The 16,498-nt window shown below is 38.3% G+C and overlaps 1 protein-coding gene across 1 annotated transcript in view; it reads right to left on the bottom strand.

The window, feature by feature from the left end:
• trio (trio Rho guanine nucleotide exchange factor) overlaps positions 1-16,498 on the bottom strand; it is a 1,596,874-nt gene that overhangs the window by 851,367 nt on the left and 729,009 nt on the right. Inside the window, exons 17-18 of the mRNA XM_067140202.2 lie at positions 10,587-10,920; positions 6,174-6,356 (exon numbers count right to left, since the gene is read on the bottom strand). Coding sequence (XP_066996303.2) covers positions 6,174-6,356; positions 10,587-10,920 — 517 coding nt within the window. The remainder of the gene's footprint in view (positions 1-6,173; positions 6,357-10,586; positions 10,921-16,498) is intronic.

The following is a 16,498-nucleotide window of genomic DNA, read 5'->3' as shown; positions in this document are numbered from 1 at the left end:
GAAGTATCTACAATCCGTATAAAAATCAGTCTGCAGTGATAAGAATCGAGGGCTTTGAAAAAGAAGCAGCAATCCAGAAAGGAGTGAGGCAAGGCTGCAGTTTGTCCCCTCTCCTTTTGAATATTTACCACTGCAGTCAGCCACCCGAGTACCGGCGGGAAAACCGAAGCGTGAGGTTTGGAGGAAATGCCAGCCTGAGCTGAACATCAAGCTCTTATTTCATCTTCTGGGGCTAACAACCTCAGTCGTATAACTGGACAGTCCCGAGCTGTCCCAACAACCATTCCTTTTAGCTCATGGAATGGATCGCACTGTAGAATTGAGATTACCCCAGGGGGACAATCCCCCGTCAAACAAAGTTGACGCAAGCAGGCATTCGGATTCTGGGGGACCTGCCAGAATGTGCGAATGGGAAGAGTCGGAGCTCCCAAGAACCTCGAAAAGGATCAAAACGAAAAAGATTTTCAGGATGGGGACCATAAATGTACAGACAATGACAAAGACTGGTAAACTTAAACAGGTAATAGATGAGATGAGAGAAAGAAACATTGGGATACTAGCCATGCAAGAAACAAGATATAGTGATGAAGACACAGTGGAGTCAGAAGGCTTCATAGTGTTGAAAGGAAAACAAGGAATCAGAGTGGGAAAAGGAAGACACACACCTACATGCTTTGGTACAGGATTCATAATAGACAAGAGGTATGAGGATGGCATAATTGAAATGAAGAGTAGGTCTGAAAGGATATCCACGTTATCAATTCGAGCAGGGAACAAAAAATATACCATAGTAAATGGACATGCGCCTACCAATGACAAGAACAGAAAAGACAAGAAAGCTGTTGACAGTTTCTGGGAAGAACTGGATGATACACTGAAAAGCATACCACACAGACAAGTAAAGATACTTGTAGGTGATTATAATGCACAGGTAGGGAGGGAGAAGCAACATAAGGGGATAGTAGGCGAGTACCCAGCACACAAGAGGACGAACAAAAACGGAGAAAGGTTAATTGAACTATGTCGAGAACACAAAATGAGACTTATGACAACTCACTTCAGGGCCAAACCGAATAAGAAAAAGACATGGGCAAGCCCATGCACCCACATTGGGGAATTCCAGATTGACCATGTGGCAATCAATCTGACAAACACTAAAGAGATTATGAACACAAAGGTCAGAAAGAACACAAGAATAGAATCAGATCACTATCTTACAAAAATCAAGTGCCTTTGGATTCCGCACAGGGATAGACTGTCACAGACAAGTAGACCAACTGGAAAAATAAATATAGACAGAGACAAATTACGGCACAATCGATCCAAATACGAGGAAGGAATAGAAACTGGCAATGGATGGGATGACATGAAGCTGAATATGAGGAAACAGGCTGAAATATGGGGAAAGGAAGAAAAGAAAAAGAAACACTGGTGGTGGAATACGGACTGTGAGAAAGCGGTTGAGAATCGCAGGAAAGCCTGGAGAGACTGGAGCATTAAGAAGAACCTGGAAAAATGGGAAGTTTTCCTACGAGTAAGGAAGGAAACAGCCAGAACCATAAGATGGACCAAAAGACAGAGGATGAAGCAGGAATTGGATGAAATTGAAAACAACTTCAGGAAAAACAATAGTAGAGACTTTTTTGGGTAATTCAAAAAGAGTCTGAGTGGATATAAAGGCAGAGAACTCTTTATAAGAGATAAGAATGGGGATCTGGCAGTTAGTGCGAAGGAGAACTGTAGGATACTTGCAGAATACTTTCATGACCTGTTAAACTGTGAACCACCTGAAGAAGAGCTGGAGCTGGGGACAAACACAGAAGAGAGAGAGTCATATCCTCCAACTAGAGATGAGGTCGCACAGGCCATAAGCGATCTAAAGAATAACAAAGCAACCGGAGAAGATGGAATATCAGCTGAGATGATTAAGTGGGGAGGTGACAAGGCAGTAGACAACATGACCAACATCATCGGCCAGATTTGGAGAACAAAGAAGTTACCGGAAGGATGGAAGAATGCAATCATAATACCAATACATAAGAAGGGAGACAAGAGGGATGCAAACAACTATAGAGGAATTTCGCTACTAGAGATTGGCTATAAGGTGTTGTCGAAAGTCCTGCTCAATAGACTGGAAGAACAGTTAGAAAGTACAATTGGAGACTACCAAGCAGGATTTAGGAAGGGAAGAGGATGCATAGAACAGATATTTATACTGAAACAACTGATAGAACATCGGGCCTTAAAGAACAAAAAAACGGTGGTAACCTTTGTAGATTTCACTAAGGCATATGACTCCATCGACAGACAAACCCTTGGAAGAATCCTGAAGAACAGAGGATTAGATGGCACTACACATGAACTCATAATGGAAATACTATCAGACACAAAGGCAAGGGTGAGATTCAGAGGAGTACTCTCTGAAGAATTTTATATCAACACTGGTGTCAAACAAGGAGATGGATTATCACCAATGTTGTTCAACATAGCTCTGGATGAAGTCATCAGGCAGTGGAGAACGATGAATGAGACAATGGGAATACCAAAGACGCATGTTGGGGACAAAAAGGACAATAGGGCCCAAGTAGATTGTCTAGCCTTTGCGGACGACATAGCTATAGTAAGTGAGACAGAAGAAGATGCAAAGACACAACTCAACAACTTAAGCAATATAGCCGGAAGGGTAGGACTGAGGATCGCCTACAACGAGACAAAGACATTGAATACCACTGAGGATTGGACAACACCGGAAGGCACCGTGCAAAAGGTGGACAAATTCAAGTACCTGGGAGAATTTATAACAGGAAGGAATAGGAGCAATGAGGGAATAACAGAGAGGGTAAAGAAGATGCGATCAGCCTTCTGTATGACCAGAGATATACAATAAAAAGAATATATCTACAGACGCAAAGATTAGACATTACAAGGCAACGGTGAGAAATGATGTATTATATGCTGCTGAGACAATAGCACTAGGAAGAAATGGTGCGGAACAACTAGAGAAAGAGGAGAGAAAAATATTGAGGAAAATACTAGGCCCTAAGAGAGGAGGTGAGAGATGGATGAGGAGACCCAGGGAAGAACTATACCGGAACATGAGAACAATCTCAGAAGAAATCAGACTGAAAAGAGCAAGGTTTGCGGGACATGTAATCAGGATGAATATGGATAGAATGACGAAAAGAGTATGGGAAACAACAGCGAGGACACGAGGAAAGACAGGAACCAAGTGGGTAGTTGAACTCCGGAAAGATTGGTCGGAATTGGGGATCAAGGTGGAAGAAAAGGAAAATTGGAGAAGCAAGTACATACCGACTAATATGCCAGAGATCAATGATAGGGATGGGTACAGGAAAAGGATTGAGAGTCACCAGTGGAGTAGACAAGAGAAGAGGATACTGAATATCTCGGAAGAAGAGCGGGAGAGAAGAAGAGAAAGGATGAAGAGGTTCTGGGAGGACAAGAAGAAAATGCAATCCATGAAGGAGCTGTCCGTGGTCCTACAGAGGCCGTAACGCAAGAAGAAGAGAACAGTTATTTCGGATTCAACGGCAAGATATACAAACAGGCAAAGGGATTGGCTATGGGTTCCCCGGCGTCAGGTATTCTGGCAAATATTTACATGGACCATGTGGAATCTAATAAAATAATTGGGAAAATTAAGGGATTAGTCAAATGGTTGAGATTTGTAGATGATGTGCTTATTATCATAGATGAGAAAGAATTAAGCCCGGCAGAAACACTAAAAAGGGTGAACAAAATAGACAAAGACATCAAATTCACAATAGAATCAGAGGAAGGAGGATCACTGAACTATTTGGACGTCTAAATAATGAGAAATGGGAGGGAATTAGAATATCAAGTTTATAGAAAAGAAACGACCACTAGTACAATTATTAGGAAGGACTCCAACCATCCAGGACAGCAGAAGAAAGCAACATTTTATAATATGATAAACAGAGCCCTTAAGTTTCCCTTAAAAAGACAAGCGTTCGAAAAAGAGATGACCACCATATATGAGATCGCGAAGAAAAATGGGTACACCAAGAAATATGTAGATAAAATAAAGGACAAGTTAATAAATAAACAAAAATCAATTTGGGAAAAAGAAAAAGAAAGGAGGAACGTAGCGGTAATAATTTTCCATAACACTCACTCATACGGAATAAAAAAGATATGCAACAAAAAGGGCATTGAGGTCGCATTTAAAACAAACAACAGTAACAAGAAAATTTTATATAACTCGCATAAGGTCAACAAATCCGACAGATTTAGTAAATCAGGAGTATACTGTATCAAGTGCCAAAATTGTGGGAAAAAATACATTGGACAATCGGGGAGGAGTTTAGAGACGAGATACAAGGAGCACGTGAATGCGGTAAGACAGAGGAGGTTCTCAGCAATGGGCGAACACATGGAGGAACACAATCATAATTTTACGGAAATAGACAAAGATATGGAGGTACTGCACATGACAACAAAAGGAAAACTAATGGACGTTCTGGAGAAGATAAATATATATATTGATCAGAAAAACACTAATGTACAAATTGGCATACAATCTTATAAGGAAGGAAAGAAAGAAAGAAAGAGAGAGAGAAAGAAATAGTTCTGAGCCACAAGTACGCTTCCCTTCCACCCCCTACATTACGTAACCGGCAGCACAGCGACTAGTAGCAGCGAGCACAACAAGGTCATTGACAGCAGAGAGTAGAACACGTTTGTTTTCAAACTAGCGCACATATATATTGAGAGCAAGGTTAAAATTTGACATCAAGACGAACTGAAGTAAGCAAAATAAAATTCTCTGACCATCTAGATATCGTCTTTTTTATAAAAAACATGTCGCTAAAGGTTGGTTGTTAGTTTGTTTATTTAAGGAATTTGACGGTTAGAAACAACGAGCAGATCATCGCGCAACCAATAGCAAAGTAGCAACAAGGAGGGAAGGAGGACATATTGTTTGGGTTCAGACAAACATCACATCATTTCAATTTGCGGATAAATTAAAGGAATGAAGTAAGTAGACCTAAATGAAAATTCTCCAAATATCTGAGTCGTTTTATTTTTCGTAAAAAGCCTCTAAATTTTAGTTTGTTTGGTTTTGTTTATTTAAGGAATTGGAAGAGAGTAAGAGGAGAAAATTTCTGATTCATAAGAAGTCTAGAAAATTAAAGCAGACGTTCAGAAGAGAGATGAAATATTTTTAAAAAATGACGAACTTCATAAATGTAGTTTATTAATTTAATTTACAAAGTGGCTATTTATTATTTGCTATTTTATAATTCAGGATAGAGACAGATTTTATAGATTTTATAGAAGATGAAGAAAGAGTTACTATTTTCAGATATTAATAAGGACATAAATTAACATAGAGAGATTAATTTAATTAGATTCTATCATTTATGATTGGTAAAATTCTGGTAAAATATGTGACAAATGACGATGTAAATGGGCAAAAGAGAAACTTAGAGTAATATTGTAACTAATTTAAAATTCATATATTTTAATATATAATTGAAATATGATACCAATGAACCATAGTCCTAAGATAATTAATATTTGGCACCGCTGAGGAAGAGAGCAGAGGCTCTCGAAACATGTACATGTACGGTAATTAAATAGAATAAAGTGTATAAAGTATTGACAAGGCGGAAAATTATTTTATAGAAATTTGTATATAAGTCAATACGGACCAAAATGGTGAAAATAGTCAATTTTGGCTAAATTTGACGAGAAGAAGAGATAGAATGATAGGACACATCTTAAGACACCCAGGACTTATTCAGTTGGTTTTTGAAGGAAATGCAGGTGGTAAGAACGGTAGGGGTAGACCAAGGTATGAATATAACGAGCAGATTAGAGCAGATGTAGGATGCAATAGTTACGTAGAAATGAAAAGGTTAGCATAGGATAGGGTGGCATGGACAGCTGCATCAAACCAGTCTATGGACTGATGACTCAAACAACAACACAATTAACATATGTCTGAGGATGTATGATAAAACTTTACACAACTGAAGAGTCTTAATAGAAAAACAAAATTAAAGCCTTCCCTGCACTACCGCTGACCTGAAAACTTTAGAACACACACAGAGGAAATCTTTAAAATGCTGTTCCATGCAATTACTATGAGAATAACAAATCTAGGCATCCCATTACAGAAATCTCACCTGATTGGCATCATTCTGGAACTGACATAACTGTACACACTGCTCCAATTTGACACGCTTCATCTCTGCCAGGTCTTCTAGGTCCATCTCACGCTCATGCAGGAACTCTAGTAATACTTGAACCCGAGTTTGGGCCGAGTACTGGCTGTCTGCCATTAGAGACATACCCGAATTCTCAAATGCCTGGAAAGAAATTTCAGTTGTGAAGATGAATTGCTACAATGTAATTAAAAATAGAAGCTTCATCATTTCAGATTGAAGAAAGTATTTCAATAACAATAAGGTTCTAAAAATCAGGTACAAACTTTTTTGCTAGTGGCTATACGTCGCACCAACACAGATAGGTCTTATGGCGACGATGGGACAGGGAAGGGCTAGGAGTGGGAAGGAAGCGGCCGTGACCTTAATTAAGGTACAGCCCCAGCATTTGCCTGGTGTGAAAATGGGGAACCACGGAATACCATTTTCAGGGCTGCCGACAGTGGGGTTCGAACCTATCAGGTACAAATAATAAAAACATGTGCAATACATTGATAAAAGGGGAAATTCAATGTATGTCATGAATGAGAGAGAAAGAAGATATCTTTACATTGAGGGACTTGACAAATTTTAAGTGTAGGAGTAGTATAGTCTGATATTCACATTCGTTGAGTGCAACTCTTCTATAACACCACCACGAGCTCTGTCCGCTGCTCTGCCAGCGTCACCGAGCCATTAAGCATTCGAAGGGACATCCATTAGGGGTCCACCTTGTCCCCATTGATATTCATCCTATGCATAAACTCAATGATTGCTCATCTACAAATGTCTCATCCATGGACCTTACTGCATGCTGATGATGTTATACTGGCTAGCAATTCTAAGAATAGACTTGAACATATAGGTCAACAAGTTGAAAATAAGACATGACGAATTTGGACTATGGGTCAATCTAACAAAAATTGAATACATGGAATGCGGCACCCAGAGAGATGGCACGATCGTAGTTGATGGTATTCTGCTGGTGAAGTCTTCAAATTTTAGGTATCTTGCCTTCTGCATAACAACTGATGGTGACACCATACTAGACACTCGAGCAAGAGTTAATTCTGGATGGTTGAAATGGAATCAGGTCACAAGTGTACTCCAATTTATTTATTTATTTTTATTTTTATTTTATTTTTGCAATATCTGAAGCTATCTCTTTTCAGTTTAACTCGGTTAATTTTTAACTGTAAGGTTCTTCAGTCTGCTAAAACTAATTTTGAATAAATATATTCAAAAACTTTTTTTTTCACAAGTTGCTTTACGTCGTGCCGGCGATGATGGGTCAGGAAATGACTTGGAGTAGAAAGGTAATTAAGGTACGGCCCCAGCATTTGCCTGGTGTGAAAATGAGAAACCATGCAAAACCATCTTCAGGGCTGCCGACAGTGGGGTTCGAACCCACCATCTTCCGAATACTGGATACTGGCCGCACTTAAGCGACTGCAGCTATCGAGCCAACTGAAAAGAAAACATAATGATAACAGAATTATACATGAAAAAAAACCCCACTTAATTAAAATAGACTTCTATTCTAACACACTGAAGTTGAAGGTCGTACCACCATACAGGCTATGCCATTTACTATGGAGAACGAAGCCCGCACGGTTTACGTTCTCTGATTTTCATCGTTGTTACTGCAAAACAAAAGTACTATGTGCATTGATCAGCACTGCAGTATAAGATTTGGTTACTATAGTTCTCAGAAAAATATGTATGGCAGCAAACTACAGTTTTACACATCATATAATTCATAACAAATAGTGTCGGAGCTGTGTCAACTCGACAACAGTGTGCGTGTAATGGCAGCTGTGTGCGAACACAGACTGAACGACAGTGATTCATACCAACTGAACAGACCTGACAGATCACACACAATATGTATGTACTAATTATTATGTAAATTTATCTCTTTTGAATTTTTAAAGAGAGTGAAAAACCAGCTCATTTCGATCCACTATTTCCATGGTCAGGTATCTATCAACTGTACTACAGTTTTTATATGAAGTAGAAAATATGCACACAAATAGTGAACCAAAAATTACCGAAGTTCAAAACTAGTAATTAACATAAAAATCTGAAATTAGTGCAAAATGGCCAGTCCAGAGGATTAAAATGTACAGGAGTGAGCAAGCCCTCAATGTGTTAATTTGCCTCTTCTTCACATATAATACTCTTATCATAAGTTTTCTTTTCACAGGTAGTCTATAAATTTATTCATTCAAAATTAGTTTCAGCAGACTGAAGAATCTAACAGTTATTTAAAGAAATTTAAAACAGGCATACTTTGCGACCAGAAGGTTTCTCTCTAACTAAAATCTGAGGTGTATCACATAGTCATTTGCCCAGTAGTACTATTAAAATTTTAGTACCTTAAGTTATTTCTTACAATGTCCAGTTCCATGGCTAAATGGTTAGCGTGCTGGCCTTTGGTCCAAAGGGTCCCCTGATTTAAATCCCTATGGTTAATTGCATGCAGAGGATGTTTACAGGGAAAGTATGTGCCCAGGCCCTTCAAGGGCTGTAGTGCCATGGGGTTTGGTTTTGTTTGGTATGTGCTAAAATCCCTCACACAAGAGATGGACTACAGGAAAACATTTGACAAGTTATATGCAACGTCGCACGGACCGAGTTTTGCAGAGTGTCTGCAAACCTGTTTAGGAGGTGCCAAACAGTCTTGAGGAGAGCTGAGCAATGCCACTTTGAATATCTTCTTTAATGCTAGGTAGGTATCTAGCCTTTCAATTTCACCAAATATAGCATTCTATGACTTATTTGATGCTGAGTAGCAGACCGATATGCCACACCTTCCACCAGCCAGTGGATGCGGACCAATGCGACAAGTGCGTAACATCCACTTAGCAGGAATCCTCCATACGTTTAAGTCTGTCTTAGTATTCCCAGAAGAATCTTGCCCATTTTCTCATTGATGGTAAATATAATAAGCTGTTGTATAAAATAGGTACAGCAGATGACTGATATTAATATCACTGGTTAGCTCTTTAGTGCCTGCTGTGTACATCGTGTTACCACATTTCAGACTGGATTCTAAAACCCTCGGAAGTCATAATTAACTGTCAAGGATCCTGTTCAACAATCTCACTTTCCTGCCTCACTATTTGCAATACATTTGAAAATATTAAGAATGTTTGCAAGAGCCCTATCACCTTACATTTGACTGAGCATTAGAATACTTCATTACAAATGCTGTTCACATAGCAAATCTACTAGCAACATCACATTTTGTAAACAAAGCACACTCCACTTGGGGCTATAATTAGTGGCAGTCATTAAACGAGAAAATAAATTAGCAACAAATAGCTCCTTCCACGCATGCTCCATGTTACTTTTTGTCATCATGCTGATCTCGTCACTCATCATATCCTTGATGTTTTGTAACACTTCCTGGATTACTCAAATAAATTCATCTTGTAAATCAATCAATACGATTCGGCAATTGACCATAAGCTACATGCTCTATGGATGAAGCAGTTTCCTGAACTGTTGACAAATACATCGAACAGGGTAAAAGTAATCAAGATCTTTTAGCTATTTTCAACTGTGTAAATGTCAGCTTTTCCCCAGTGTGGCAGCGGGTTTTTCAGCGGGATTGCCACACTTTTCCAAGATACTAGTGGCAAGTATGCTGTTGAGACACCAATCCAAGACAATGTAGACACTAAGTTAAGTTGCAATCTGCTGCCATACAGGGGTCAAATGCAGGCCTGAAGAGCTTGAATAATCTAATAATTACAAACAGTGATATTAAATTAGGGTTCTCCTTCCAATAACTCAATTTTTATGTTGTTCAGTAACGATTCTAATAAGTTAATTGAAATTTACCAGTATGTGTTAGCCCATTTACAATCATCACTTAGTTCATTGTACGAAGACTGTCTTACCATGTTGACAGGAAGAGCAGATTAATGTTATTAATTTTAATGTAACTGAAGTATGTTATATTGGCTTCTTGGAAGCTAAATTGCATTCACTGTTCTGGTTCCTTGTGCAATTAGTTGTAGTCCATCATATACTTTGTATGGAAATAGGAAAAGGCCTAGCATTTCCAGTGTTAAAAGTAAAGTTTGCCTTTAGGAATTTAGGAATTCCTTAGCTATGAATTCTTTAGCTGGCAACAGGGGAAGAGAACATTACAAATAGAACAGAGGGAAAGTCATTATCAATTAACTCTATCTTTGCCTCTCTTAGTAACAGGGTAGAAGTTCCCTGTTCATAGTACAAAGTGCTTCACGTCTACCTACAGGGCAATGAAGTCTGTGTAACTGGTAGTAAATTACATAAACTTTCAAGAAGTCTCCATTACTCAGTACAATAAAATATTTTTACATTCAACTAACATACAGGGAGAAAAAGAAACATTCACTATACCTGTGCCAGTTCTTGGCCCTGCTGTAGCACCTGGAATGTTGTGTTCTGCATATGTGAAACACTATCGTTGTGCACACGCAGCAACTGTTCTGCCTTCTGGATGTCCCGACTCAACTCACTGTGTTGCAACTCCTCTGCCCAAAGTTCCAGCTGAGATGATACCTCCAACGCATCACGTTCGAACAACCGTAACCTTAAGCAGAGGTCCAGTTTTAACTTGCGTGTGGCCCACAGTTCCTCTAGCTCATCTCGCGTTTTATTTAACCTCTCGAGAGCAGCTTCAACGGCAGCTACCGAACCCGTCGAGTCCATTTCCGCCGTCACACCTGCACTCCTGTAATTGAGCAATAAGTATAATAATAATAATAATAATAATAATAATAATAATAATAATAATAATAAAAAAAAAAAACAACCACCTCTACAGTTAATTATATACATTCAAGAAAGTTTGTCAGAATGACATAAAAATTCTCCTCAATCAGTGCCAACCTCTGATACTCTGCAGAACTCCCACAATTACAGCTTTAATGAGCAAAACCTATTGTTGTGCCAAGGAATGCAGAATCCTCTTATCACTGAAGCTACTACAGCAACTCTCTATTGATTTGGTTCTTCATGCAAACAGCAATCAAATAAATATATAAATAAATTATACCCCAACCAATTGCTTTCAGTATATTCCCAGAAATCTCATCAATCCCAGCTGTTTCTCGTAAACTTCAGTATCTTTTTGTAAATGACTTTACTATGATAGGTAAATTTCAGTACTTTGCCAGTATTAGTCACCTCCTCAACCTGGACATTATCCTTATCTCCAACTATCTTTACATACTGGACACTGAATACTTGTACCTTCTGTAACTCCTCACATACACACTCACCCTGTTGATTAATGATTCTGGTAATATCCTTTCTGGAACCTCTTTCTGCCTCAAAAATATCTATGCATATCCTTACATTTCCCCCTAAAATTCATGCATTTCATCATATTATCCTTAGCTGGCGTAAATACCTTTAATATTTCCTTACTTCCACAACCATGCGTAACTATTTCTTTCCAACCTGCACCTCTTTCTTAATCTCTATTTTCCCCCCTGTTAGAATATACTGGATCTTCACCTTTAAAGGTACATGACTATTTTTACACTCCTCAACAATTTCTTTAAACCCATCCCATAGGCTGTTTACAGTCTTATTTACCATTTTCTTCTTATCAATAATTACTTTTCTATTAACTCCCCCATGCCTCCCTTATCAACCATATGGTACTGCTTGTAACCATCCAGGCTTCTCCAGCCATACTTTTACGCGATATCACTCGATATCAAGATTATCCGCTATCGGCAATTATTTATATAACATATTTATTTTAACTTCAATCATTTGTAAATAACGCTTTTGGAATCACATTGTATATATTAGAACATCATTTATTATTTAAATTTTTATATTACGTAGGATAGGAATTCATTATATATTGTAAATATGGTCAATGTTGAGACAGAATTTTTGTCATTTCATCTCATACTTGTGTACACGGAAAAGTTATTCTTGAAGCGGGGAAGTTGGATGAGTCACTGGGTTATACTCATGAGCAAAAGGCACTACACAGCGACCTGCGTGCAAGGCTAGGATACTACATCTTCACCACGCCTACTGGTTACTTGTCAAGAAAGAAGAGAGGCAGATGATAATGCAATCTACGAATCAGATGTTCCGTTATATAGAGAATTGGTATTGAGCTGTTACCCAGAGTGGGGAGAGCCCGAAGATATATTATCTAACGCGGAACAACCCTCGACTCACACACGACTACCAGAACTATAACTACTTTATTGATTTTTGAGACAGTGAGTGCTCGCTTCGAGACAGTTATTTTCATACAGTGTGTTGTCACTAGGACACAGTACTTAGCTGCTGTGATGCAGTCGGATCTGCGCGAGACGAAACAAGCTTATGTCTTGCGAGATATTCTGTAATTATTCTGGACGAAGAACTATGTTTAGTTCAAGTCCATGGCATTTGGTACAAGTCTGTATAGTATCAGTAGATTAGCTAAGTTGGATTGAGATTTCTGCTAACATGGAAAAAAATCATATCTCTGAATTTTCTCCTGCTACGATCAATGCTGATCAATTTTCATAAGTATAGGGTCAATATCTAATTTAAAGACTAGGCAATTAGGGAGTCCTAGTCCAGATAGCCCAAATCACATCACAGAAGGAAGGAAGGAAGGATGTCCATGGAGCCAATTCTACTATGAGAAGAGGGGAACTAGTAACCACGGAAAATAGATGACCTCAACGGAAGCTGCAATTGGTGAGCTTCAATTAGATAAAGCAAGCAAGAGTTAATTTCAGTAACGTAAATTCCTAAATCCCTCCATGCTTAAAGGAACTTTTCCGATTCATCTCATTTTTTTTGTAACAAATTCATTTGTATTTTATATTGCGTTAATTTTCTTTCTACCGAGCTCGATAGCTGCAGTCGCTTAAGTGCAGCCAGTATCCAGTATTCGGGAGATAGTAGGTTCGAACCCCACTGTCGGCAGCCCTGAAGATGGTTTTCCGTGGTTTCCCATTTTCACACCAGGCTGTACCTTAATTAAGGCCACGGCCGCTTCCTTCCCAGTCCTAGCCCTTTCCTCTCGCATCATCGCCATAAGACATATCTGTGTCGGTGCGACATGAAGCCAATAGCAAAAAAAAATTTTCTTTCTTAAGCGATACTTAATGGTTAATTATTTAAAATCCTACCCCTGTGATTTAAGTATAAGTCTCTATGCTAGTAAATATAAATTTTGCTTTACAGTTTTGTTTAAAACTGTAATGCTGGCACCCAAACATTACACAGAGAAATGGGAAACCATGGAATGTTAATTGATTCTATTGGCGTGGCAATTTGCGGGCAAACCACATATATATTCATATTCATGAATTTATATTCATATTCATGTGTCCCCAAGTATTAACTTTAGTCTCCTCTAATGAGAAGCTTGGGAGAGCTAACAGTTACATGCTTAACAGTCCTACTTTTACACATTCTTTTCATTTTCCTATATATAACTACTAGCTGTTACCCGCAGCTTCGCTCACAAAAATTTTGTAATTTGATCAAATTAATCGTTCCTCGGTACTGCACTAAGGCATCACCTGAAAATCTCTAAAGTACATATAAAAACTCATCGAAAAATTGCATTTCATTTGTTCCAGAATCTCTCTGTAAACTATGTTTGTGGTAACTTATTGCCTTTTGAGGCTAAGATGACCAGGCTAAGGGCAGATTTAACTCTAGAACATAGGCCTATGACATGGAACTCTATATGTGAAAAGCAGTTCTCTCTCAAGTAAAAAAAAAAGTGTATTTTCAAAGGGGATTCCAAATGCCAATTTTCACGTTTGTAACATCTTTGAGATATCAGTATCCCCATAAAAAATTCAACTCCACTTCTTTCCACCCTCACCTCTTAAGTCGACTTTCCGAAGAGATTCAAAATACCAATTTTCACGTTTCAAAGAATTCAACCCCATTTTCGGTCCTTTTCACCCACCCCCTGCTTTAAGTGAATTTTCTGAAAACCGAAAAATACGCGTTTCGTTATTTTTAAAAGATATTCCAAATACCAATTTTTACATCTGTAACATGTTAAGTGTTTGAGATGTGCTCATTTTAAAACTCTTCCCATTTTCACTTCTTTTAACCCCCTTAAGTGGATTTTCCGAAAACAAGAAAAGGCTTGTCTCCTTACTTTTAGAGTTTACAGCTTAACATGTTAAGTTTACGAGATATACTCATTTTAAAAATTCACCCCCTTTTTCACTTTTTAACCCCCTTAAGTGGATTTATGAAAACAAAAAAATACATGTTCCTTTATTTTTAAAGGAGATTCCAGGTACCAATTTTCACGTTTGTAACTTCTTCAGTTTGAGATATAAGCAGCCTCATATAAAAAATTCAACACCCTTTTCACTTATTTTCTGCCTCCTTAAGTGAACTTTCCGGAAACAAAAAGAATACGTGTTTCTTTATTTTTAAAGGAGAATCCATGTACCAATTTTTACACCTGTAACATCTTAAGTTTATGAAATATACTCGTTTAAAAATTCACCCACTTTTTCCACTTTCTTATCCCCATAAGTGGATTTAATAAACACAAAAAAAATACGTGTTTATTTTTAGACAACATTCCAAATACCAATTTTCACATCCTTGAACTGTTCAGTTTGAAATATACATATACTCATTTGAAAAATTCACCTCCCCCCCCCCCTTTTCACCACCTTAGCGACGGAATATCCAAAAATCCTTTCTTAGTGAGCAACCTACACTTGTAATATGTCCGACTCGTTGGCTGAACAGTCAGCGTACTGGCCTTCGGTTCAGAGGGTCCCGGGTTCGATTCCCGGCCGGGTCGGGGATTTTAACCTTAATTGGTTAATTCCAATGGCACGGGGGCTGGGTGTATGTGTTGTCTTCATCATCATTTCATCCTCATCACGACGCGCAGGTCGCCTACGAGCGTCAAATAGAAAGACCTGCACCTGGCGAGCCGAACCCATCCTGGGATATCCCGGCACTAAATATAAATGTATCCCCTAAATTTCATTTCTTTATGTCCAGTAGTTTTGGCTAGGCAATGATGAATCAGTCAGTCAGTCAGTCAGTCAGTCAGTCAGTCAGTCAGTCAGTGAGGACATGTTATTTTATATATACAGATGACAATAACAGCTTTGTGATCATTTAAACCATCTATCACATCAGTTTCCCTATAGAGCTCATCTGGTTTTATCGGCACCATGTTTAGAATATTTTTTCCACTGATTATTTCTGCCTCTTTCTGATCCAGCTGTCCTTCCCCAATTAACTTTTTCACCATTTGTTGGCCATTTCTTTCTGTTATTCATACTACCATCCCAGTAAACATTTGGTAAATTGAGATCACCCACTAAAAACACATACCTTTCTGTGTAGTTTCCCCACATAACTGATTATCTTAAGTAATTCTCCAACAGCAGCATCCCTTCTGGGTCTGCACATCCCAAAAAATTAAATTGACTCTTACACCTAGAATTTCATGTATCTCATCCTTAACTTTTGGTAGCTTACAAAGTCTTCTTTTACTAATATGCATACTCCCCCTCCTACCATTCCCATCCTGTCTCTACACTAAACCCTCCAGTTAGGCAAAATTTCTTATAAAGAATGCAATATAATATATTGTATTGAATAAGTGGATGAGTTTTGTGATTTCTTTACAAGAAATTTTTCCTAAATTTATTGTAAGCCAATATGGATCAGACCATGAAGTATATCACATGTAAACACTCCACATCCAATGTCTGCATCCCTAATATCACTTCTCAGCCACGATTCAACTCCTATTACCATAACAGGTAAATATGCGTCTATTCAGTTATTTAATTCTATTCCTTTATGTACAATACTTCTACAGAACAACACTAAGAACTTTGTCACCCTTTCTTGACATCCAGCTCCTTATACTATCATCACTGCTTCCTAGTCAACCCTGTTGCCCTGAATAAACCTCCCTGTAACTCTTATAAACAAATCCTCTAACTTGTAAGTACCACTGCAGTTTAAGTGAAAGCCATATGAGCATATATACTTCTCCTCCCGCCAACTATAAAGATCTACAAACCTCCCTCCCAATTTCCCACATACTCACTCCATAGCCTCATCTCCCTCCAGTCAGTATCCCTCCTACAAACAAATGGTATGGCAGAATGATAAAGGAATAAAATAGGAATTCAACCGGTAAAATTCTGCACTGATCACAAATTAGTTATTGCTAACAGATTCAATGTTGAAAAAAATTATCTCAGGAAAAAGTTTCTATTTGTTTTACGTCGCACCGACACAGATAGGTCTTATGGCGACGATGGGACAGG

This window comes from Anabrus simplex, chromosome 2 (genome assembly GCF_040414725.1).
Source record: "Anabrus simplex isolate iqAnaSimp1 chromosome 2, ASM4041472v1, whole genome shotgun sequence".
NCBI lineage: Eukaryota > Metazoa > Arthropoda > Insecta > Orthoptera > Tettigoniidae > Anabrus > Anabrus simplex.
Note: the sequence above shows the minus strand (reverse complement) of the source record. Positions and strands in the feature narration are given on the sequence as shown.